We start from the raw sequence: 25132 nt of genomic DNA on the forward strand, positions 1-25132 counted from the left end.
TTGTTTCGTTTTAGATTTATTTCACTTCCGGCCCATATGTATTCGTTTCGTCCTATATTTATTATTTTCGTGTGATTTTTTTTTTTACTAATAAAGTCGTAGAGGGCGCCTAATACTGAGCTCCACATTACAAGAGTGCCTTGAATCAAAGACTACGAGGTCCACGCTACAAGTTCTACAAGTTCCGGGATCGCTGGAAACTGGTCAGCTTGTACTTTGTGCGCGTGCAACATACAATGTACATGTACGTCATTGTACATGTACGTTAACATATCCGCTTGCATAAGCACAATGAATACTTGGGTGTCAGGATGGGCCTACTTGAACTCTGTAATTCATTAGGGTTTTTCGGTGAATGCAAGCTTTACGGTTATTAGATGCTCAGTCATACATGAAATATCCTGATGTCGATGAAGTTAAACTCAGAGGTTACGTGTCGGGGCGATTGAATTCGGGTTTGGAGTCCGGTTGAATCTCGTGACAACTTTTGGTGGATTGAGGTAAGCTGTGACACAAATTGCAAACGGTTCGGGCACTGGGTCCGGTATGCTAACTTCCACAATATGTGAAGCCATATGCAACCCGCTCACTGAAGTTTGACACAGCTACTGTAATTGCTTTTCATCGTGATCGGCCAGAGCCTGACACAGATACCTGGTGGAACTAATCCGGGCCCGCTCAGTTCAATCTAAAGTTTCAATCCCTTTCGAGACACCCCAAGACCTGTCCGGAAAGGGGTTCTAATTTGATGACACGCCTAATTTGTTTCTGGGTCACTCTTGCGTTATCCCAGCTTTCCCGTGAACTCGACACTAAGTCTGGACTTAGAGCTGGAAATATTGTAGCTGTTCTTTTCACGTGACAAAAGTAGAAAACGTGATGTGATCGTTGGCACTGAACAACTTTCGGTTTCATTCTCCATATTTGATGTTCTGTCTAATGTTCTTTCCACCTGACTGCATGTGAGTATACTCATCACAGCGATTTGTAATTGTGTATTGTTATTAACAGATTAAGCACTTCAGATGTCTGCATGTTTCTTTAGCTGAGTACATCTGATATTTCTTTTCTCAGAACCTTGGGGGTGTTGGAGCCGTCTCTTGCACACTCATTTAAATATCCAGTTGGACAAAGCAGCTTTTTCTAATGCCTTTTATAAAAGTTTGATGTCTAACAAGGACTCCACCTTTCTAAAAAGGCAATCATTTTAGAAACCCTGTTAATACTTGGACTCCAGACCTTTTTAATTTAGCTTCCTTTTGTTTTTCTGGCCGTCTGCCCTTGGTTGGATTCATACTTTGCTTTTATGTACCGGTACACAAGCTTTGTTAATTTTAGAGAGGATTGTATTTTCCTTTTGTATTGTAGCAACAGTGTGTAGTATTTTGTGTTTTGATAGCTGATGGGATTTATCATTCAATGAATTATTTTTTTTGTTTTTGTCTTGAGCAACTGTCATAGTTTTATTTTATCAGCCCCTGTAGGCAAGAACACCACTGTGACATAAAGCCTCTTGTAGAGCTTTCGCGTGGTAGTCATCTTGTAGGGGAGTTCTTTAGTTCCACAGGGAAACCTCCTTTTTGCCTATATATACCGTCATGCCTGTGGAACCGTAGCACTGGCCTGCAAGATGGCAGCCACACAAACTCTCTAGAGGCTGTTCATCGTACCATTTCTCACTGGATTTAACCAGCTGATGGGTCAATTTAGCGTTAATTTTCAGAACTTATTAAAGAAAGCTTTAAATACATTTTACAAGGACATGCTGTCTGAATTTTAAAGATCGTGTTTTTGAAAAATATCTTACTTGTTCTTATGAATTCTTATTTAACAAATTCTTATTGACGTATTTACCAAATTTTTCAAACACGTCACAGGCTTGCTCATTTTAAGGTTGAAGTAATTTTTTTCCCCCTTTACAGGCTTTTTCAGAGAAAATAAATTGAACTTTGGGATTTAGATAAAAAGGAATTGAAGAGATCAGGGTGGCATTGTGCATCTTACAATTTGGACTGGAGTGAAAAAAGTACCCAATCATGGATGGAAGCGCAGTTAAGGTCAAACGGAATCCCTACCTCAGTGCTAATCCACTCTCCAAGCTCTTCTTTATGTAAGTTTCAATTTGATCCACTTTTCCTATCCTTATTCAATAATCCTGTATGGCATTTCTCGTCGGTGTATTTCTGAGTTTCTGTTTTCAACCGTAGACGGTATCGTAAATGCTTGAATAATGTACAATAATAACAGAGCATTATGGGAATGAAAACGATAGAATATCTTATCATCTTCTGTTTGTCCACAATTCCTTTTGGCCTCTTATAAATGCAAAATCACTTTACCAGTATTTGCTATAATGCATATAGTGAACTTACAGGAACTCGTCATATTGAAAAATATTGCGGATCAAAATATATGAAGAAATTTCATTTTCCCCAATTATTTTTGTCAAGTGTAAATTAATATACTTCATTAGCAACATACATGTTACAAAACTGAAACTATTTAAGGACCTCAATTCTTTGAAAAACTGTCTGTGTAAGCACTACATCTTTAAAAGAAACACCCTGAGTTTAAATGCAGTGCATGAACGGTTCCCAAAGAGCTCCTGCCTGACAGTTATTGCTTTAAAAAGTTTCGTCATAGAGTTGCTGGTCAAACGTGACATCCATGCAAATGGGAATGCTTCCATAGATTACTAATTCCCAGCATTTCCACTGTCATACTTTGGTTTTATTTTTCTCTTTAGGTGGATAGGACCACTTTTCAGCCTCGCGAACAAACAGAAGAAACTCTCTCCAGACGACCTGGATAATGTATTACCATCAGACGAATCGCAACATTTAGGAGACAAACTTGAAAGGTAAGGTTAAAACAAGGTCAAACCTTTGAAATAGAGGAAAGAGAACTTATAGAAACTTTTAAAATAGAAGAAAGAGACTTTATAAATACCTTTAAAATATGAGTTCAGAACCAAGATAAGTTTAGTTTAATCCGGTCATCTCGGCTTGAGATGGAAGAGTAGTTTGATTGTAATCACACGTGTATAAAAACAAATGTTGATGTCGACTTGGGCAAAGGAGAATACATGGTGAGTGCTTTAAGTCTCATCTGTTACCAGTCCTTTCTTTAACTTCTGTACTCGTTCTATTTTTGGTTTTCTAGAGCGCCAAGTATTTCAAAAAATTGAAAGTTGTGTGGATGAATTCAAACATTTTTTCCCTGGACTTCAGGAAGCCCCCACTTATGGCAGCCGAATCATACCAGCCACTGAACAAGATAACTGGCATTTGCTGGATTTTCTGCACATTAGCTGATGCAGGGCAACTGTGATCCCCGGGGGTCTGCCACATTGTATGGGAATCACATGTTGGGACTTTTCTATCCGTTTATTGCTGGTTTTATTCCTGTGTTTGTCACAGAGAGTGGATGAAGGAACTGCAAAAGGAGAAGTTTGGAAAGAAGGCCAATCTTAATCATGCTCTTATCCGGACTTTTGGTTGGTCCTATGCCTTCTTTGGCATTTTTGCAATCATAGAGGTACGTTCTCTCGGTAATTTAATCAGGAACTGTGTATCCATAGCGAGGTTGCAGTTTTGCAATATACCAGCAATTCTTAAAAAGTCAGTCTGAAGGCGAATTCAATATCTGGATTTGCCTCAATGTACACACAATTTGCAAGTGTACTTTTTCAACTTGAATGTACCCGATGGTGGATTACACATTTCAAAGAAAAAGTGTACTCCTAACTTCACATCTTGGTGTAAAATTGAATTCCTGGAAAAAAAGTTCGATATATTCACTGTTTTCTTTATTTGTCTCATTATCTCATTGAAGACATCTTCCTATTAAGATCCTCATGAATTAAATCCCTTATATTAAAATGTCTGTGTTTTCCTTTCACAGCAAGCAGTCCGTCTAACCCAGCCATTCATCCTCGGTCGTTTCATCGACTATTTCTCACCTCTCATGGAAGTTCAGGATTGGGAAGCCTACGTCTATGCTGGTGGAGTCACGTTGTGTGCTCTCACCCTCATGCTAGTCCATAGCCCTTTCTTCTTCGGCCTCCAAAGGCTAGCATTGAAGATTCGGGTGTCCTTGTGTACCTTGATCTACCGCAAGGTGAGAGAGCTTGTGGCACGTCTCAACCACATTTTTTAAGTAGGGAGGATAATGAGTTTGTTCTTGTAGATGGGCTGTCAATTATCCACTTTACGTCATCCCAGTTTACCGTTAAGCAGGTTTGGACCTTAGCACTAGACCAGCAAATAGCAAATTACAAATTATAGAAAAAGTGCTTTGGGCTGTAATCTTTTACTTACCCAGTGGGCTAATAAAGAAATACCTGCCTGTTTGAAACTGTCATTTGTCTTACTTGTAAAGATGAATAAAGCAAAGATTACAGGTGTTGCTGATTGTGATTAGACATGTTGTTTATTGTTAAATTGTAACAGTTTTCAATCCTCCACTTATAAATTGTGAAATTTACAGAATAGTATAATTAATAACATGACTCCACAATAACAGCTTAAAGAACAAAGTAAAAGAAAAAAACAGTCAAAGTCATTTTCGCTAAAAAAATGTCCAGTTGGCTAGTGAATATTCCCACTGGCTATTGAAAAAAAAAATATATATAAAACTTGCTGGGCAGGCTAAGTAAAAGAGCTAACACCCCGTTGAAAAACTACCTTTCAAGGGAGGCTTGCCATTTTTCCTTGTGATGTTTTCTTTCCTCCTTTCCACGTTGGTGTAGATACTGCGACTGGACAACATTTCCACGCGTCAGTCTTCGAGTGGTCAAGTCAACAATCTCATGACAAATGATGTTAATAGATTTGACATGGTAAGACAGTGATCTTAATGGAAATGTCATAAATGTTGACAAGAGTAAACAACACCATCAGTACAGTAACAACCACAGCTGCAATGCGTAGGAAGAACATTTTCCAATCTACCTCCAGTTGATATTGAAAACGTAGCTGTTAACATTGCTAAGATTCATTTTTATAATGATAACAAAAACTGAATGATCTTAGGTCGGAAAGTATACATGTACTTTTGAAAAAGATAGGGTGACATTTCTGAGAATGTCAGCTTCCATTCTGTCTTGTTCGTCTAGGCTATGATCTCCCTACATTACCTGTGGTTGTCTCCGCTACAAGCTCTGGCAGTCTTGGGGCTACTCTGGTTGGAGATTGGATGGGCTTGTCTCCCTGGATATGCACTGCTCGTCATTCTTCTGCCCATTCAAGCCGGCATGAGCAAGCTCTTCTCCACACTCAGGTACAGACTTGAAACATCAGAAGCTGTTTGTGTTGTTTGGAGGTATTGAAAGGGGACATATCTGAGTTTGGAAAACTTGATATTTTTGTCAGCATTGCATGAAATAGTTGAAGCTGTGGAGATTGTGTTAGGATTTTAGGAAAAGTTGATCACAGAAAATGGAAAGAGAACAACATTGAAGATGAGTTGGAGTAGAGTGAAAGGATGGAAAGTTTGTCATTTTTTTTCCCTAAATAGTGTTCTCTTTTTCGAAACTGGTTCATGAGAACTGGATTTTACAACAGTTCGTTTGAGGGAATTGTTTTGTGATTGATGGGCACACCATGCCCATGACAGGGGAAAGTAGTCGGCACCTCCAGAAAATGTATCTCCCATACATATAGAAATAGATCCCTGACCAGTGTTACCAACCTGGCAGGTGTAGAATCGTGTTAGAACTGATGATTACTTCAGACAACGTTCAGACACTGGGCTTATCAAACACAGGAAGTAATGGCTTTCTTCTTGCAAGGCTTCTCCCTGAGATAGAGCTTCCAAAACTAATCTGCTCAGCCATGAAAAGAAACTCCTGTTGTTTTGTGTCAGCTGTGCATTGTTGAGTCATACATGTTGAATAACAAGTTTTCTGCATTAAGAAAATCCTCAATTCTAATTTTTTTCTTTAAATGTGTCAAAGTTTTTTCTCAGGGCAGCAGATTGCCATTATGGAGGTACAGTAAACTCCGGCTAGGTCAGCACTCTCGGGACCCGAGAAATTATGACGACTTTCGCGAATGCTGACTTGTGCGGCAAGTCATGATTTTGCTGACTTACACGTACAAGTGTATTGCCTATGTACATTATGATTCCTTGCACTAATTCAATGGCTTTGATTTACCCTGGTTTATTTCCACCTCCATGGTTAATCCCAGCAAAGTCATTCTCGATTACTGTCTTCACGGGCTGCAAATTCAATAATTGATCATGTGCCCCTAAGGACAAAGCAAGGACAGCAAGCCACTTGCATCTCACATCCCAACTCAACAGTGCAGTACGTACATGTACATGACACAGCTATGGTACAGAAAGCATACACTCATCCGCACGCGCATCGGTTAAGTTCATTCAATAAGGCGACTCTCAAAATGGACAGAGCACATGGGTGTTGTACAGGAGGGGTAACTTGTATTGATGTATTCATTCTGGCAGATTATCAACCATGGCCTGTGCTGCTAATAAACAGACATGAGTCAAGCAATTTGGGACTTGTCACTTGACACTTCTTGGCAACCGCAGCAAAGGAAACTCATACCGAAGCAAAATTTTTTTTTTTATGCCAACTTACACAAAGAAATTTTTGTGGTTTTGCGGAAAAGAGACCAAGAAAAACATGCCGATCTAATACGAAATGATGACTTATAAATGTTGACTTGGAAATAAAATTTTCAATGGAAATGCATTACAGACGATCAGGACTTTTGTCAAAAGGCAAACATAGACAATATGATGAGTTACGCAATGCCGACTTAGTCAGAGTTTACTGTACATGGAATACCCAATGAGGAAAGAACGAGAAGAGAGTTGTCTCATTTATAGAAAAAATGCAGTTTTGTCATCGCCACTTTCATATATTTATAAACAATTTTCTTCGAAGCTTGTTCTCTTTTGCCATATCCACACTGTCTGTTCTGTCAAACCATATTGTTGGAGCTTGTAACTTTTATTCTAAATACCAGTGCAGTTTGCTGGGAAGGAAATCAAAATTCAATTCTGGTTTACCCATGAACAAGTCTTTAATTTCCCCAGGGTTTAACTGCTGATGCATGGAAAAGATATTTGCCCTGGAATACGGGACCTGATTACAAAGTTACAAAGCAGACATGAAAAACACCTTGCCAATTTATTTCATGTGTATTAATCATTAAATCCAAGGTGTCGCTCAGCTAACTAATGCAGTTCATGACTGGGCGACCACTCTGGACAGACCATGACTTCCTCGCATTAATATCATATTGCTTGACTTCAGCAAGGCCTTGATGCCATGCTGCGTGACATCCTGCTAAATAAACTGGCAAAGAACTACAACATCAGAGGACAAACCTGGGCGTGAATTAAATCATTCATGTACAGCCTAAAGCAAGGTGTTAGGTACCATGGTTGCTTTTCGGACTGGGCACCTGTCACATCTAGTGTCCCACAAGGAAGCGTCCTTGGCCCTTTGATTGTTAATCTGTTCATCAATCACATCTCCCACAACCTGACAACAAAATTCCTAGTTTTTGCTGATGGCACACTAATTTACCAACCTATTCAGTCACTGGATGATTAGCTTGTCCTCCAAGCTGAACTTAATTCACTTAGCTGATGGAGTGTTACAAACAGCATGTAACTCAACATTAAGAAAAAGTCCTTCACATTTCATGTGCTACGAAGCAAATTGATCTTCCAACTTATTTCCTCAAGGACTCTCCCCTAAAGCATCACGCACACCTACAAATACCTCGGGTTAACCCTCAAAAGTACACTGACATGGTCCGATCACATCGACGCAGTTGTCAGAACCCTAGGATTTATTTGGCAAGTTGCAGGAGGAACTTCAACCCAGGTCCTTTCATCCCATTATACATGTAAATCCTTGGTGCTACCCGTGCTGGAGTACACTTTGCCTGCGTGGTTGCCTTACACTGCCGTGGACATAAGCCAATTGGAATAAGTACAGAAAGTAGCCAAGGATACTGCAACATATGAGGAGAGACTTCGTGATCGTAACTGAATGACTCTAGAAAACAGACGGACAAAGCAATCTATCACTTTTTTTTGTTGAATGTTTGTTTGGGATTATTGACTGCCATTCTATTCATGATAAGATTAAAATAAAAACCCATCACCGGGACCATGTGATATTAAACCACCAGTTTGCCACAACTTGTGCCCTCAAGAAGTTTGTAACTCATTCATTTCTACATATCTGGAGCAACCTTCCCTCTCATATTGCAGACTTTTGTATAAAGGGATGAAAGGACCTGGGTTGAAGTTCCTCCTGCAACTTGCCAAATAAATCCTAGGGTTCTGACAACTGCGTCGATGTGATCGGACCATGTCAGTGTACTTTTGACTCTTGAAGTTCATTCAGCAGAAGTTTATTAGACCACTTTCAACATCCTGAATAATTTTTGTTTTGATGCCCATGACCTTTGCAGTCTTGTTCTGCTTTGCAAACAGTGCACTTTCAAGCTATTTTTGTTTACATACACGTACATGTAGTTTTTGTCTGTCTGTTGTACATGTATATTGGTGTGTTTGTCAGTTCAACAGTCGATTTAATTGGTTAGTTTAATTTGCCATTTTCATGGACGGTCTGTTGGTTGGGGAAGGTCATTGGTCGGTCTGTCAGTCTTGTGGGTGTCTGTTTCAACTGGCCGTATCTCATTTCTACATTGTCTTTTCATGGCTTGTTTTATATATTGTCATATATTGTTATATCTTGGTTTTGTCACATTATTGGACACTTTTGTGGTTTGGTTTTTTGTCAGTTTAATTTTAACTAGAGCCCCCTTTATAACTTATTTATATTGTGTATATACAGTGTGTATCAAAAAAGGCAACAAGATTTCTGTTCAAGTTGGTGAAAATTGTGTTAGCTTTACACCAAAGTGAGTAGTACATGTAGCACCTTAAAGCCACCTATCTCTTCTTTCCAATGATATATTATTTATTCATACATGGTCATGGATGGCCGACTAATCATTCTTTTTGAACAATGGGATGAAATGGGCTTACGTTGTTTTTTATACACACTTTATACTCTGTATTTATTTTGTGGAGATTTATGTTCATGTATATATTTATTTTTTACAGATGTATTTAATGACATTTCAAGCTTGGGTTGGCAGGCTTCAGGGCTAGTGTTGGATTACACTGCTTACCCTGGCCAGCTTGAAACGTTTATTGTCCTTTGTTTTCTTTCTTCCCTTCATACCACCTTCCCCACCCTCCATCCCACCCTCCACACCCCTGCCCATCCCCTCCCCCATCCCCACCTTCCCCACCCTCCATCCCACCCTCCACACCCCTGCCCATCCCCTCCCCCATCCCCACCTTCCCCACCCTCCATCCCACCCTCCACACCCCTGTCCATCCCCTCCCCCATCCCCACCTTCCCCACCCTCCATCCCACCCTCCACACCCCTGCCCATCCCCTCCCCCATCCCCACCTTCCCCACCCTCCATCCCACCCTCCACACCCCTGCCCATTCCCTCCCCCATCCCCACCTTCCCCACCCTCCACCCCACCCTCCACACCCCTGCCCATCCCCTCCCTTCATACCACCTTCCCCACCCTCCATCCCACCCTCCACACCCCTGACGTTAGCATTTTTTTTTTTTTTTTTTTGGGAACAGGAGAAAGACAGCAGCTCATACAGACAAGCGAGTTGGCGTTATGACTGAGATCATTGATGCTATGAGAGTCATTAAGATGTATGCTTGGGAAAACCCATTCAGCGATCTGATACAGAAAATCAGAAAGTGAGTATAACAACAGAATGCATCTCCCTGATTTTTTTTGTTCAAAATTGATGAAATATGAATTGGGAAATAGACATTATTTAAAGTTCAGATGATGTTTACTGAATGTAAAACTACTGTTTTCAATGCTAGTAAAATTAATACTAGGTACCAGAAATTCACAGTAAACATTACTCTAGTGCTTTCCAAAGGTGTAAGCCCATTGAGCTTAAACTTCTGTGATTTCAGCCTTAACACATTTCTTTTGATTCATAATACACTGATTGATATTGAAATACATATATTTAGTAAAGAAATCAGTAACATCCCATTCAAGCAAAATATTGGAAACTATCCAAATGTCTTCTCCAGGGCAGAGATCCGTAAGATCATCCAGGCTTCCTACCCAATGGGCATCAATATGGTTCTCTCAATCTACGGCAACCGTCTCCTGGATGTCTGCATGATTGTTACCTATGCCCTCACCGCTCCTAGGATATACGTCTCCACGGTGTTTGTCGTGGTGTCATATTGTGCTACCATGCGAAGCTCGTTCTTCAGGTTTTTTCTGAGGGCAGTGCAGTTGCGATCGGAGTGCCTGGTGTCCGTCAAGAGAATTCAGGTATGAAGCAGAAGTGGTTCTTTGAATACATCATTTTTCCCCAGAATTCAGAGGAGTGAATTTCTTGATTATATTTGAGAAGCTCTTTGCAAAGCAGTAAACAACATAATGTCTAAACGGCATGATTTCTTGACAGAAATTTTTGCTCTTGAATGAGATCCCCCCACCATCTGTTGGACCCTCGGATCAACATCATGACAACCCAGGAATTCATGTTCAAGACTTGATGGGCTCCTGGGATGATGTGAGTAATTTCTAATTCTTTAAATTTGTCTTGGTGGTCCTAAAATGTGTCACTTTACTTTTAAAAAAAAAGTCATTTTCTTCGTGTCTAACATGCCCAAAATGATACTCAAGAAGCAAGAAAACTTAGTCTACTTATTGCAAATACATATGTTCACAGATCAGAATTTTAAAAATTGAGTATTTTGGGCTGGAATTGAAACATCACTTGAAAATCTTTTTGTCCTGATTTTTCTTTGAAAGCATGTTAGTGCCACCTTTTTCAGTCAGTTTTCAGTCATGTAACTTTCCCCCGATCAGGTGATTTTCTTGTTTTTTTTACTTTACACTCATGATGCCATTGAAAATTGAAAGCACTGTACAAAGTCTTTTAAAGATAGGAATTTTTTTTCTCACGGTCCAAGTTGTATGCCTGTGTTTTATTTTCAAGAGTAGCTACAAACTATTTTATCAGTTATTTTAATGCAGTGTTACCAAAAATATCTAAATAATTTTTATAAGATATTTCAGTTTTGATAATACAATCCTGGAGATGAAAGGTCATGGATTGATTTTTGTTATACCAATGAATGAAAATTTTATCCATACGATTATCATTGTTACTAAATCAATGAAACTGTTCAAAGAATTTCAGGAGCAGGTACATTTCAATTAATAGCCCTCAGTGAGGAAAGATATGGCCCCCCTCAAGTCTGAGAAAATTGTCCGTTAACATTCCTCAGTTGAGCCACAACCACCGATTAGAATTGAAAAGAGCGTTTCAGAGTTCAGTTTACACAGTAAGGTTGTATATGTAATTATGTGACGTTGGTGATGCAGGTTTTTCCAAGGGGAATTCCCTTTGACGTCATATCCTGGTTTAGAGTTACCCAGGTCAAGAGTTGGCCACAGGGGACTTTAGCCTGCCTTTCATGGTACCACTGGTATGTTGACTTAGGGTTGAATCACAAAGACTTTTTTCCAAGCATTGAGAAAGGAGTGCAGGGGTTGGAATGAGCTTAACAAAAGAAAGAAAAGAGACCGCCTTGAAGCTAGATCCGGATTTTTGTTTTTTCGTAGTAAACGTATGGTCACCAGGATTTAGATGAAAATGCATGTCCGGGCAAAATTGAATCATGCGCATTTGACCTTTTTAAACAGTGACCACACAGGTTCTGAATGAATCAATAACCAGGATATACTGTACTCAAGATAAAAAAGTTTAGATCCTGAAGTGGAGAGTCATTGTCTGAACAGTTAGATAACTATCATTTGGTTTGATTGCGACCAAAATTGCTGAAAGATTGAAGGACATCAAATATTCACAAAGGTTATTTGTGGAATGTGCTTTATTTAAGGGAGAATAAAAGGTATTTACCAAAAAAAAAAAAAACCAGTTTAGAGCAGTTGTCAATGTCAGCTGGGGGTTTGGAAAGCTTGAATGGTCTTGAAATGTGAGGCAAGACATTGAAAAAATTAAAAAACACTCAATGAGATTTTTTAATCAAAGTTCATTTTTGAGGTTGTGAATGCAGAAAAAGTGAAGTTTGACAGTTAAAGTATCTTTCTTTAAAATGTGTAACAAGTAAACCCACAAATAATTGAGCAAAATAGGATTTTTAAAGATTATGATTTCTTTTTTTTCCATTTAGTTGATTGTGCAACCACTAATCACAAAACCCGACTTGAATTTTCCCCTCTGGAACCAAAAACATTAGGCTTTGACAAAAGAGAGCTTTTGAAGTTGTATGTACAAGGGAACAGAATTTAAAGAAAAATCCAATGAATAGGTTGGTCCTTCTAAAGTGACAAAAGCAATTTTCCAGGTCCAAACTGTGTGCCTTATTTCAATTGTAAGTCAACTGTTTGTATTTTCCACGCAATGGGATGTTTCTGAAGTGTCTGTGTATGGTTTAACTTTTCTGAATCAAGCAAAGTATGTCAAGTTTTAAAGGATTCAAGTCCAGAAAGTCCAGTGACTATTATACTTACTTGACCTGGCCCCACCTGGTTGCCTTGTATGAAGCCTTGTTGACTTTCCAACAATTTACCACAGACTTTCAAGTACGGGTGTTGCAATAAGGGTTTCGAAATAACTTCTTTTTCAAACATCCTAGTACTTTTGTAAGGATGGACTGGTGCGTGCACAGAAATAACAGGAAATAGAGTTTATATACTGGATCCTGAGGTATTTCCTTTTCGTATCAGCACATTGTGAAGGGATATTGTTGCATTACGAGGTTCTTTTGTAATAATGGAAGATCTGAACCCCCAAAAAATTAGGATTGTAAAGAAAGGGTATGAAAGTTACATGGCGTTAAAAATCGGAAAGTCTAACAATAATGCACAGGATGATTTTTGAAGTTACTATTACATATGTGATAAACATGATAATTACTAGAGATCATGTGATCAAATTTGTTCTCTTCCTTGCAGAATTTAGACAATCCGTCACTGAGTAACGTCAATTTTGAGGTTTCTGAGGGTGAGCTGTTGGCTGTGGTTGGCCCAGTGGGATCTGGCAAGGTCAGTCTTAATTATGCAGCGGTACTCTTTATTATTCATGAATGGTCATAAATATTCATGTTCAAGAAGGGACCCTTCCAGCCTGTGAGTCAAACTCTGGACATTGACCAAATGGAGGATGCCTTTGGGTCAGGTGACCATTAAACAGTCATTGGCCATTCGTTCAATCAAACTCGGTTGCATTCTTTACAAACGCCCTACCCCAAGCAGTGGGCCAGATGTAGTCACACATTGATTCCAAAAACAGTCGTGACTGCTCTGCACTTTTTTTAACAGAATGGTAAAGTAATGCTGTGATGGGATATTTACCAAGAGGAAAAATAGTCTCATTGTTATAGAAATGGGGGAAAAGTCATAAGTTCAAGGCCCAGCTTCGCCCATCCCAGGGTAGGCCAAAAAAAACAGACTCCGGTTTCTGGTCATGGGCTGAGTCCAAAAGTGGTGCAGTGACACGTTTTTTTCCCCTTTTTTATCCTTAGAAGTGACGTACATGCACATATACTTTAGAGCGTATGGCCTTGTCACTATGAGAAGAGTGTGAATTGACAACTTTGAATTAATAAAAAGACCATAAAATATGACGAGAGGCAATGGTTTTAGTCATCTCACTCAAACAAGAGGCTTCTATTCTTGGCAAAATTGAGCTTGTTAAAATACAGTAGCACAATCACAATGGAAAAATTAAATGTGAAAAATAAATGTCCAGTTCCAGTTTCTGGTTTTAAATGAAATTCTCATAAGGTAGCAGTATATGACATTCTTTGCACATTGTTTTCTGCTTTAGCTTAGAGGAAACAAGTTGCATGTCAAATATGAAAAAAAAAATTAAAACAGTTCAGCTCCAGAGTCAAAATGAAAATAACATTCTCATGAGGTAAATGATGTACCGTGCACATCGTTGCCTGTTTTAGTTTTTAAGAAACAAGTTGCATATAAACTATTGGGGAAATAATTCATTACAGAAAATAAAATCTCCTCTCACTCTAATCTACCTGTGTTTTTTGCAAGTGACGATGCATGAGTTGTAACATGTATGGTTGTCATAACGCGATGTCCTGCGTCACTGCATACCATTGTACGACCACTGCCTCACCGTCACTGAAATAGACTGGCCCCTCACAGTTTGTTGCTTAAAAGCATTTTCAATTTGTAGGCCTATACGTAAGCAGGAAGTAAGACCACTTCGTTTGTCTGGTTCACAGACATGGGCCCGGGTCAGAACCAATTGGCTTCGGCTGGAAATTACTAGTACACAGAGTATTTGGCAGCATCTACGGCCAGTTGCCATAGAATCACGCATGTGTAATATCAAGCTGCAGCCAACTGATTCGGACACGGCCTGAGTGTAAAGATACACGAATGACGTCATCTGATAATAGTGTCCGACTGAAATGTATGGAGGCCTGGGGGATTCCTTCACTGTACCTATTACTCAACCCCACCCATCAAAGACCCATTAAAAATATGCGGTAGCAGAATTTCTGCCAATAAAGTAAGTTTGGCAGCTTTTGGAAATCGTTTTATGCAACATAAAAAACTTCTTTTTGCCGACTCCCAGGTCTACAGCGACACAGAGACTTTTTTTGCCTTATTGAGATTAAATATGTAAGCTAGTGTAACTTCAATACATAAATTATTGATTTTTGATTTCAGGATTAAGGGAATTTATTTTTATTGTACTGAACCATTAATTCTGAAAAGCAGGAATGTATTTGCCCATCCAAATTGGTGATAAAAACTGCAGGGAAAAAGTTACATTTTATTGATTTGACGTATCAAGACCCAATCAGTGATAAGAAGTGTACAGAGAGAGGTATGGATTACCTGGGAAAGTTGTCCAGACTGATCACTGTTTCAATTCTAATAGATTTCTTTTCCTCAAAACTATATACTTGGATTTTCAGTTGCACTCAGCCACATGGTCATGATCATTGTGTAGGTTTACTGAGCCAGAAGTACATTCTCGTTTGTTGTTTTCACTTCTCGCCAACAAAGCACATTGAGAGGTTTTTTTAAATTGAACACCACCTTTGCATGGTCACTTTTGTAGAAACAGGCTGTCCATCTCCTGTTTGTCTTAGGCTTTGCCATGTTCAAGCCCCTCACAGATTGTTTTTGGATTTTTAGATCCACTGGGTTTGTGCCATAGCTGTGGCATGCTTGGACAGAAAAAGTGGCAATGTACTTAGCTTCTTCAGACCTAGATATAGAACAGGAGGGCAATTGTGTGGGAGCCCGGACAGCCTGTGGAGTGATCAGTAGGGGTGATGCATGTGTTGATGTACTGATCCAAACTTAATCTTGTTTGTTCAAGTTAGCAGGTTAGGATGGACCTTGCAGATATGGACAACTAAGATTTAGCTTAGATAAGTACATCAGCACACCCCCCCTTTGTTGGAAACATAATCAAAAGAAGAATACATAGTGGGGATTGAATAGCAACTTTCTAAAAACAAAGTTTCTAGCAGTATACATCATCAGCTACAATATACAAGTAACATGATCACTTGTGTATACAAACTTTATCAAGGGAATCAAAGAGTCACAGAATTCAAGTCATAAGTGTCTAATTGAGTTCATGGCATGGAAGTTTTAAAGAGTCCAGAATTATGGTCTGTCCTGGTGCATCTTAACCATGTGATGAGGTTTGAAGAGTGTGGAAATTATGTAATATACACGTATCAGTATATATGCAAATAATCATCTCAACAATTCAGAAAATATCCAAGTCCATCTAAATCTGACTGACTGATTTATTTCCAAATCACATGCATTTTATTTGGGAGTAAATATCAACTGAACACAGCTCACGGCGGCCATACTTTAAAAAGCTAACTACATGTAACTAGGTACCTCTATTTCTGAATTACTACCTACATTTCATTAATTAATACAATTTTCCTTGTTGCACAAGTCTTACAGAAAACGGTTATTTGGAATTTAGTAGCATCCATAGGACTGAGGCTTCTGAACCTTTCCATCTAGTGTTACAACCGTGTTTGTGGGAGTAGTGCTTTGCACTTGCACGTGTTGTTATGTCAGCATAATCATCGTAATCTGACGAGTATGCATTTAGTCCTGCACGGGGTTCTCGCTAGGAATTTTTTAGTGTCAGCTGTTTTTGACAGTTTTTAAACACTAAAATAGCCCATTTTCTTTCTCAGTGCTAAAAAATTGCAATAATATAATATACATTGTAATTTGTGCTGGCCGCAAGCTTCATTTTCTTCCCCAGTGCCAGCTGGTAATGTTAAGTGGTGACTAGTTGTATGATAGAAATTATTTGTTAACATTTCTATGTTAATTTGTAAGTAATTGTATTCAAAAGTAAAATCCCCTGATTGGTTTTTATTGTCATCATTATGGATTAGGTTTATGTATTTGTCCATATTGAATTAATGAATATTATTTTAAATAAACGAAAACACAAAGAAAAAAAGGGAAATATCTCTTTCATCATGAGGACAGCAATGTTTGGCTTGTGCTACTTCCTTGTTTGTATTGTGTGCATGTGTTTATGAATGTCAGTCAGGCCTCCTCGTGACTTGAGGTTAGCTTCCGTTCTTTTCTACTTATATCCATAACCAGCTGTATGTGCTGTCTACTGCTGTAATATCAATCCATTCAAAGTACACATTCAGGGAATAGGGTGTATCAGTTTTCTATTCTTCTATGGCATTTTGCTTGCACTGCCAAGTGGCTGTCCTTTAAAACTTCGGAAGCGACTTTTATATATATCCGTTCAGTATTGTAACCCTGTATTTTACTGAATTGTTCCTTTCAAAAGGAAGTGAAATCTACCACCTTAGTTGGCAGGAAATCAATTCTTCTGAAAGTCGTCATTGTTACATGCACTCCTGCACATAAACACGTACATCAACATATACGTTAACGTTCACTTAACTTTGACCCTGATGTTTGCCGAGCTAATGGTGTGGTTATGCCAGAAGATCATTACCAGTCCAACTACCCACAAGATATCAAAGTTGGACAAAACATTCTTAAGAAAACTTGTTCCTTCACATGTATTTTAATCCTAGATTTGTAGATTTGAATGTCAATTTCCAGCTATTCTTTGAACCTGTTACACTTTCATGTCTCACAGTCGAGCCTTCTCATGGCTCTCCTGAAAGAACTACCCACAGTCTCTGGCAATGTGAATATAGATGGCCGGCTGGCCTATGCTAGCCAGGAACCCTGGAACTTCAGTGGCACCATCCGGCAGAATATCACCTTTGGCAAGGAATTTAAACAGAGGAAATACGACCGAATCATAGAAGTCTGCGCTCTGACTAAGGTGAGGCTCGGGATAGCGTGGAGACCCTTTTCAATTTTATTCGAAGTTGTGATTTTGATTTGAGAATTAAGAATTACTTGGTTGGATAAATTGTGGTGTGCATGTCTTATATCTTGCAGACCCTGGTTCAAAGCTTATTGGGTGAATCTAGGGGATATGGACAGGTGTTGCTTAGACTTTTTCTTATGGTGAACTGGCTGAATTTATCTTGAATGTAAATTGTAACAAAACAGGTACTGATGCGGGCAGGAATAGCAAAGTGACCCCTTTTTGTTTAGAGAACCTAGATGGCCTGAAGTATGCCTTATGGGCATGATGAGCAAGGGTAATAATTACCCATTACCTTGAGTATTATGTAAAAATATGACTTATCGCTGTCATTCTGTTCAAAGTGATACATGGTATTCATATTTTTGTAATAGGACATCAAAGATTTCCCAAATGGTGACCTGACTATCATTGGGGAGCGAGGTGTGACCCTCAGTGGAGGTCAGAAGGCAAGGGTCAATTTGGCCCGAGCCTTGTACGATGATGCTGATGTCTATCTGCTTGATGATCCATTGAGTGCTGTAGACAGTGAAGTGGGACGCCACATCTTTGACAAGTAAGTTAATTAAACCAAGTTTGAACAAGCATTTTTACACTAAGCTAAAGTTGTGTTCCTAAGGTATTTTCAACAGCTGTCAATAGGCCATCACTACTCGGACCATCACTACTCGAACCATCACTTCTCGGACCATCACTACTCGGACCATCACTACTCGGACCATTTGGAGTTCCATTTTGGCATACCTGTTTTTCACCTTTTTTTTATACAGTGTTTAAATTTCAGTTTCCCAGATGTTCACTTGTCGACTTTGATTGGGGATGTAAGATTTTCCGGAAATGACAAAACGTCCGTTTTGCACTTTATGCATACAGGATCCATGCCGGCACACGCAGGCGGCCTGCATTTCGATGTTCACAAACACGGCAGATCATGCATTAGTGCATGCACAGCCTATGCTATACTCGCCGGCCTGCGCATGCCCAGGCTACGCCTTTATACACTAATCACATGTATCATCCCAAGGGCGTACTGTTATTGTAGTAGGAACGAGGTTGGTGCAACCTTCGACCTCTCCGTGGTTTGTTGGTTCCCGTTGTGATCCCATCACTGGTAATGGAGTTGCGAATTTGATACCGCCGGGAACCGCTGATTAATCGCGTGTCAATGCATGTGTTGTGCGAATGATCATGTGTGAAGTTTTGTGACAAGTGACCGCGTGTTTGGATAGAAATTTTTGATCAGCATGGAAGTTGACCGGAAAGCAGATATCAAAGATATTGACAAAGGAATCACGAAAAAATTCATGTGGACATGGCTCAAGGAAAAGGACCATGATGGATATTTTGTGCCGGACTACGTGCGCAAGCTTCATAACAGTGGCCAAGCCAAATGCATCACCTGCAAGTTGCCGCTACGTGATTATTTTGTGAAGCGGGAAGAAGGGGATTATTGGACTCGTTAACTCCGAAAACCACCAGCGTGGGAGGCACAGAGATTCAAACCAAACATTACCAAGTATGTTCAAGTTCCTGCTAGAAAGGGAAAAAGGAACTCCTCCTACTGCAATGACTGCATCATGTAATGTGCCCAATGGAGCCCCTCCATGACATGTCACATCTTCATTAGTGTTTGATTTTATGTCAAATAGGTATCTTAAGCTGTTCATTTTTATCTGTTAAAACCGTTAATACTTAAGGGCGTCTGGACCCCTGTCATTAGTTTTTCGGTCACGCAAGCCCTCCCTCACAGTCTAACACAATTTATTGGCTTTCAGCGACTTTCAGGAAATGACTTCGTTGGTACATCCCTGTTTGGAACACAAATAGGGGAGTCGGGTTGGCAAGGTACCAGTAGTTCTTTCCTCGCCTTCCACCTCTGTGGTCCCGGGTTCGATTCCCAGCCCGGTCCATAAGTGGATTGGGTTTTCACTCCTTAGCTCACTCCCACCTCTAAAACTGTAACTGCTTCTTACTGTCTCCCTTCACTAATGTTGGTGAATGTGGGTCGTTTGGCAGCTGCCCGAGGCGCCCTTGTATGCCATCGGCTCAACCATGTTTAAATGTATTCGTTATTCCACACTTAATGTCTTCATTGTACGGCGCATTTGAACATACTATATGAAATTTGCGCTTAATAAATTATTATAAATTATTATTATTACATGTATTCACAGCTTCTGTTTGTATACAGTTGGTTGCCGGCAGTTCTCTTCACCACAGTTGGGTTACTGTACAATTTACGCACACGAAACAGTGAGGTCACGTCTGTTCACCCAGCACTGCCGGTGTATAGAATTGTATGGGGCGGCACGGAATTTTGCTCCAAAGAGGCAGCAGTGGAGAGCCGTAGCCAGTGTTCGATACTTGTGCGTGCCGTAGTCTCACATGGAGACGCCGCACCGCGTGTTGCCAACATAGAGGACAATATAAACCGTTGAAAATATTTCTTGTAGGGTTTTTTAAGATATGCCTCACATATATTTGCAATGGACGTTGGTAATCACACATATGGTAAAGCCAAAAGTAGAAGACTTTTTAAAGTGATATTGAGCCATTTTATGCAACATCGTCTTCAGAAGTCAGTATTGATCCTTGAGGCAATGATTTGTTGTGACAGAATAAAAATCACAGCGAACCAGATTTTTCAGTTGGTGAGTCTGGCTTTAAAAAACTTTTGCAAGCTAACGACCATCAGGGTGGCCTTTAGTTCAACACTGGCTTTATATTTATGTTTCACATTCTTGTGAAAATCCTGGTTGCAAAAGTATCATGACTGTCGAGAGATGGGTTTGCGGGTACACCATGGAATCAATCTCTTTTGGACGAAGTGTGGTTCTTAAAGGAACCGCTGAGTATAAACTCGACGTTTCGGCCTCAGGAGAGGACGGTCAGAGCACACTGGCCGAAACGTCGAGTTTATACTTACCGGTTCTTTTAAGAACCACACCTCGTCCAAAAGAGATTGATTCCATGGTAGATACCCGCAAACCCATCTCTCATGTTTCATCCACCATGCAAAGCTTCAAATCTTACTTATCATGATTGTTTTCACAGGAAAAGAGGAAATAAATGAATTTTCCCAGCTCAAAAAAGGCAACTGTGTATTTGATTACATAAGACCATTGAATAACAAAATATTTCCATCAGACATCTCGTTTCCATCACAAAAGCTCACTGGCAGTCAGTGTACCACCCTGAACAATCATCAAAACCAAGATGAGAAGGAAGTATGTGAGGCATAATGGTTGGACAGCACAGTAATCATACCTCGTAGTTAGTTAAGTGTACAATGTGACACAGATTTGTATCTTTATGTTACCATATCGACTGGCCCAAAGAGTGATTCAGTAAAGGAGGCTTAATTAATTTCCTAATGTGGTCAATCCCACACTATCTGCCTTTTTTTCCCATTATTTCTTCAGATGTGTCATGGAATACCTTGCCAACAAACCCCGGATTCTCGTCACCCATCAACTTCAGTTCCTAAGCACTGCTGACAAGATCCTTGTTCTGAAAGAGGTGGGTGCAGCTCTCTCTGGTTATTAAACAGATTCCCCGAACTTCCATTGAGTCTAAAAGATACACCACTCACTGTTGATGCTTGCAACATCAAGGCTACTTTCTATTGAATACTTGTTGAGTTCAAGTACTTTGCTACCCAAGTACAAGTACCATCGCTTGAGTTCAAGTACTTTGCTACCCCAGTACAAGTACCATCAGTTGAGTTCAAGTACTTTTTCTACCCGAGTACAAGTACCATCAGTTGAGTTCAAGTACTTCTCTACCCAAGTACAAGTACCATCAGTTGAATTCAAGTACTTTGCTACCCGAGTACAAGTACCATCGCTTGAGTTCAAGTACTTTGCTATCCCAGTACAAGTACCATCAGTTGAGTTCAAGTACTTTTCTACCCGAGTACAAGTACCATCAGTTGAGTTCAAGTACTTTTCTACCCGAGTACAAGTACCATCGGTTGAATTCAAGTACTTTGCTACCCGAGTACAAGTACATGTACCATCAGTTGAATTCAAGTACTTTGCTACCCGAGTACAAGTACCATCAGTTGAATTCAAGTACTTTGCTACCTGAGTACAAGTACCATCAGTTGAGTTCAAGTACTTTTTTATTCAAGTAAGAGTTCAAGTACATTAAATGGTACTCGATTAGTGCTTGAGTACAAGTACCAAGAACGAGTACTGAAAAGATGAGCATAAACATGAAGCCAATTTAAAGGAAATGTCTTAGTAAAATTGGCTGCAAAACCCTTGCAAATGTTGGACATAAATTTATGTTGTTTTCATGCTGAGGATATACCAACCTTCTTATCTTGGCGTAAAATTGAGCTGTTATCTCGTGTTTCCTCACCAGGGTCACATGGAAGCAGTTGGCCCCCTGAGCGAACTCCATGAGAAAGGCATCGACTTTGCCTCCCTGATGCAACAAGATGATGAGGAGGAGGAAGAAATTGAAGAAGATGAAGATGTTGACGGAGACGAGGAGCATCCTGGTTTGAGGAAACGGCGGAGTACAATACTGAGCATCAGGTCTCAGAAGGTGAACATTGAAAGGGGGTAAAAAGTTGAGTTGGAGAGAGGAAGTTGAAAGGGTTGCTGGTCTTGTGAACTGTGTTACAATTGAGGTTTGTGTTTTCTGTAAACTGTAGGTAAATATTGTCACAAAACACTCTGAAAGTTTAAATCCTTGTCAAAAATTTGAAGTGGGGTCTCGACACGGAAGACCAATTAGGTACTGCTTTGCCAGCCTAACCAACTCCTAACAAAAATGCAGTGGAGATCAGAGCTTCTGTCAAATTGGTTTTGCGAAAAAGCTTTTGTCATGGGTGTGAATTTCCGAGATTGAGGAGCTGTCCATATCAGAATTGGTCTGATATTGTACTTTTGTCTTGTCAGAGTGTCAAAGATGAGAAATCATCCGCCACAACAGCCAAAGCCTTCAAAGAGGAGCAAAGCAAGAAAGGAGACATCACTCTCAGTGTTTACTACAAATTCTTTAAATCCGGCGCCAACTTCCTCATGATGACACTTCTGCTTGTCGTCTTCTTGGGAACCCAGGTAAGCCGTAAAATGTTGACCTCAAGTAGACACTAGAAATAGAAGGAGATTGTTCTCAATTTACCATCAGCAATCAAGAGAGAGATGCAGAATGCAAGTTGTCACTGCTTCAGGTCCACAGCGGCATGTTGTTTTGACCATCATTCCAAAAAAGTTCCGGTTTCATCGTTATGAATGTAGGGGCTTCTAGTTACTGGTCATCTCTCCACAGACACCATCCTTTTGGATTACTGTTTTCATCCCATAATTCCTCTTTTGTGTCCCGTCGTCTTTGTTTCTGTCTTCAGCCTTCTTAAAATTGATCCAACTGTTCCTTTTCAGACTGTCTACATCCTGGCGGATCTGTGGTTGGCTTTCTGGACAGAGGAAGAAGAGAAAAAACAGGCCATGAATCTGACCACGATGGATCCATCCAATGTGGTAAGTCATTGTATCTCCAACCCAAGAAGTGATTAATCCTAACCCCCTGCACTGATTTGCTGCCGCCTTGCTGAACCCGGCAACATCTAACGGCTTTAATGTGCGAAGCATGTTGAACCCACATACGAGAGCAAGAATTCTTTGTTGGATCCTGTTGGGTTCATCATGGTTAAGGTTAATCCCTAACCCTCCCGGATCTTTTGAAATCTACCAGGGAGGCTTTTGTAAGATGGAGTGAGAACACTGCTTAGTTATGAGTGGGTTGGGATGAGGCTTAGGACATGGATGCATGATTGAATTCTTACTGAAAGGTGAAAGTTGGCTTGGTTGATTTGCAGAAATTGGGACTGTTGGCTCATTGGTTTCCATAATATTTGTTGTCCATAGCAAGATGACGATAACCCAGGTGGTAGCGACAGCCTGCTGAATTTCAACTTAGATTTAACCACGGCCCAGAGCGCTTACGTCTACGCTTGCTTCATTGGACTTCTCTTCCTCCTGGCTATCTTCCGATCAGTGCTCTGCTTCAGCATCATGATTAAGTCCTCCCGGAATCTACACAACAGAATGTTTAACGCCATCATCCGCTCCCCGATATCGTTCTTTGACACCAATCCTGCAGGTGTGTATTCATATGGCTGGATCAAATCCAGCGCAGTTACCCAGGCAACGATAGACATACTCCAAATTTAAACTTGGTCTGCTTCAAATTCACGCATCAGTGTCCTGATTTTAGTCTCCAAAGTTGAGAACCTCATGCTCAATACAGTTCCTTTTTCTAATGAGGAGTCATTCAGTTTCCTGATATGAGGCCAAATTTTGGAGTTACTTCATTTAGCGCTGACGGTTAACCTTACCCAACCTATCATGTCATTTTAGAGATGAAGCTTAAAGTGAAGATTTATCCAAGAAAAAATAAAAGCCAGTGTAGGCTGCCAAAATTTGAAAATATTGCCACAGTATGCACTGTTAACTTGATATACCTTGGTAGGTTTATGCTCTTTTCAAATACCAGCTCAGAATAAGTCACACCCAGTGTGCCTATCACATGATGTTTAAGTTGATTACTGTAGATAGCTATTCAGTTTTTGCTGAGTTTTTGGCAGCCTACACTGGCTTTTCAAAAATACATCTTGAAAATAGTTCGCGGTACCCGCTGCTTCACCTGACTCAGACCGGCCAGCCGACCCCGGCAAGCTCGGTGGTCGAGTGGTTAAGACGTCTGCACTTGTAAGCAGGAGGTCGTGGGTTCGAGTCCCACCCGAGTAAACGTGTGACTTTTTTCGCAAGCTCTCGGACAAGCACTGAGCATACAGTGTTTATTAATATATACATTGGGTAAGGGCAAAACCTGTTATACAAAATTTTGCTGAGACTTGTACACTTTGAGAGTTGAACGCTTTATCACAGTTGGCTGTAGAAAGTGTCATATCAAGACTGAATCAACTCCCAACACTGCTACCTGTTCACATGCTTGTTCACTGTTTGTTTCACCAGGACGTATCTTGAATCGCTTCACCAAGGACATTGGCTTAATGGATGACCAACTTCCCCTGACGTTCTTTGATTTCCTCCAGGTAAGGTAAACCAACTGGAAGATTGCCAGGACACCAGGAGAGATGAATAGTTGTTAAGACAAAATAAACATAGACGTTGAAGAACACCGATTGAGATACCTATTCTGTCTGTTGAAAGGAAAATGTTGCTTGATCTGAAACAGATCTCCAGGACAAACGTTCTCGAGAAACAGTGTCTGACGAATCAACAAGTCCATGATGATTGAATTTGGAGTGAAGAATTGTTTCTATTTCCCCTCCAGCTATCACTGCTGATCCTAGGCGTAATCATCGTGACCTGTATTGCCAACTACTACGTCTTAATCCTGCTGGTACCTCTTGCTATCGTCTTTGTAATCTTGAGGAGGTATGCCCTTGCAGCTTCGAGGGCCATCAAACGCCTTGATGGTGTCAGTAAGTATCCCTGACAGATATCTTAGGAAAATGAGGAGCAGTGTTTTGGTCACATTATCATTTGTCTTTTATCTCCTGTGATGATGAGAATAACTTAGTTTGTGCAATCATATTTCTGATCAACTGGAAGCCGTTATTTGAAAGGAATGCGGAGACCTTGGAAGTAACAAGGAAAAAGCCTTGATAGAAT

General features: G+C 40.1%; 1 protein-coding gene across 2 annotated transcripts in view; it reads left to right on the plus strand.

The window, feature by feature from the left end:
- Positions 1-222: 222 nt before the first annotated feature.
- The window catches only part of LOC110976274 (ATP-binding cassette sub-family C member 4-like), a 33830-nt gene continuing 8920 nt past the window's right edge, over positions 223-25132 (plus strand). Inside the window, exons 1-20 of one of the 2 annotated variants that reach the window (XM_022229386.2) lie at positions 223-500; positions 1923-2110; positions 2747-2860; positions 3420-3537; positions 3904-4119; positions 4751-4840; positions 5117-5280; positions 9661-9786; positions 10138-10387; positions 10524-10631; positions 13046-13135; positions 17241-17432; positions 17855-18036; positions 20903-20999; positions 21849-22034; positions 22391-22552; positions 22874-22972; positions 23360-23594; positions 24470-24549; positions 24792-24942. In XM_022229386.2, the coding sequence (XP_022085078.2) occupies positions 2037-2110; positions 2747-2860; positions 3420-3537; positions 3904-4119; positions 4751-4840; positions 5117-5280; positions 9661-9786; positions 10138-10387; positions 10524-10631; positions 13046-13135; positions 17241-17432; positions 17855-18036; positions 20903-20999; positions 21849-22034; positions 22391-22552; positions 22874-22972; positions 23360-23594; positions 24470-24549; positions 24792-24942 (2734 nt within the window). In that variant the 5' untranslated portion in view covers positions 223-500; positions 1923-2036. The other variant, XM_022229387.2, reaches the window with a different exon arrangement.

This window comes from Acanthaster planci, linkage group LG11 (assembly GCF_054643075.1).
Source record: "Acanthaster planci isolate LZ-2023a linkage group LG11, COTS_SCS, whole genome shotgun sequence".
NCBI classification, from domain to species: Eukaryota; Metazoa; Echinodermata; class Asteroidea; order Valvatida; family Acanthasteridae; genus Acanthaster; species Acanthaster planci.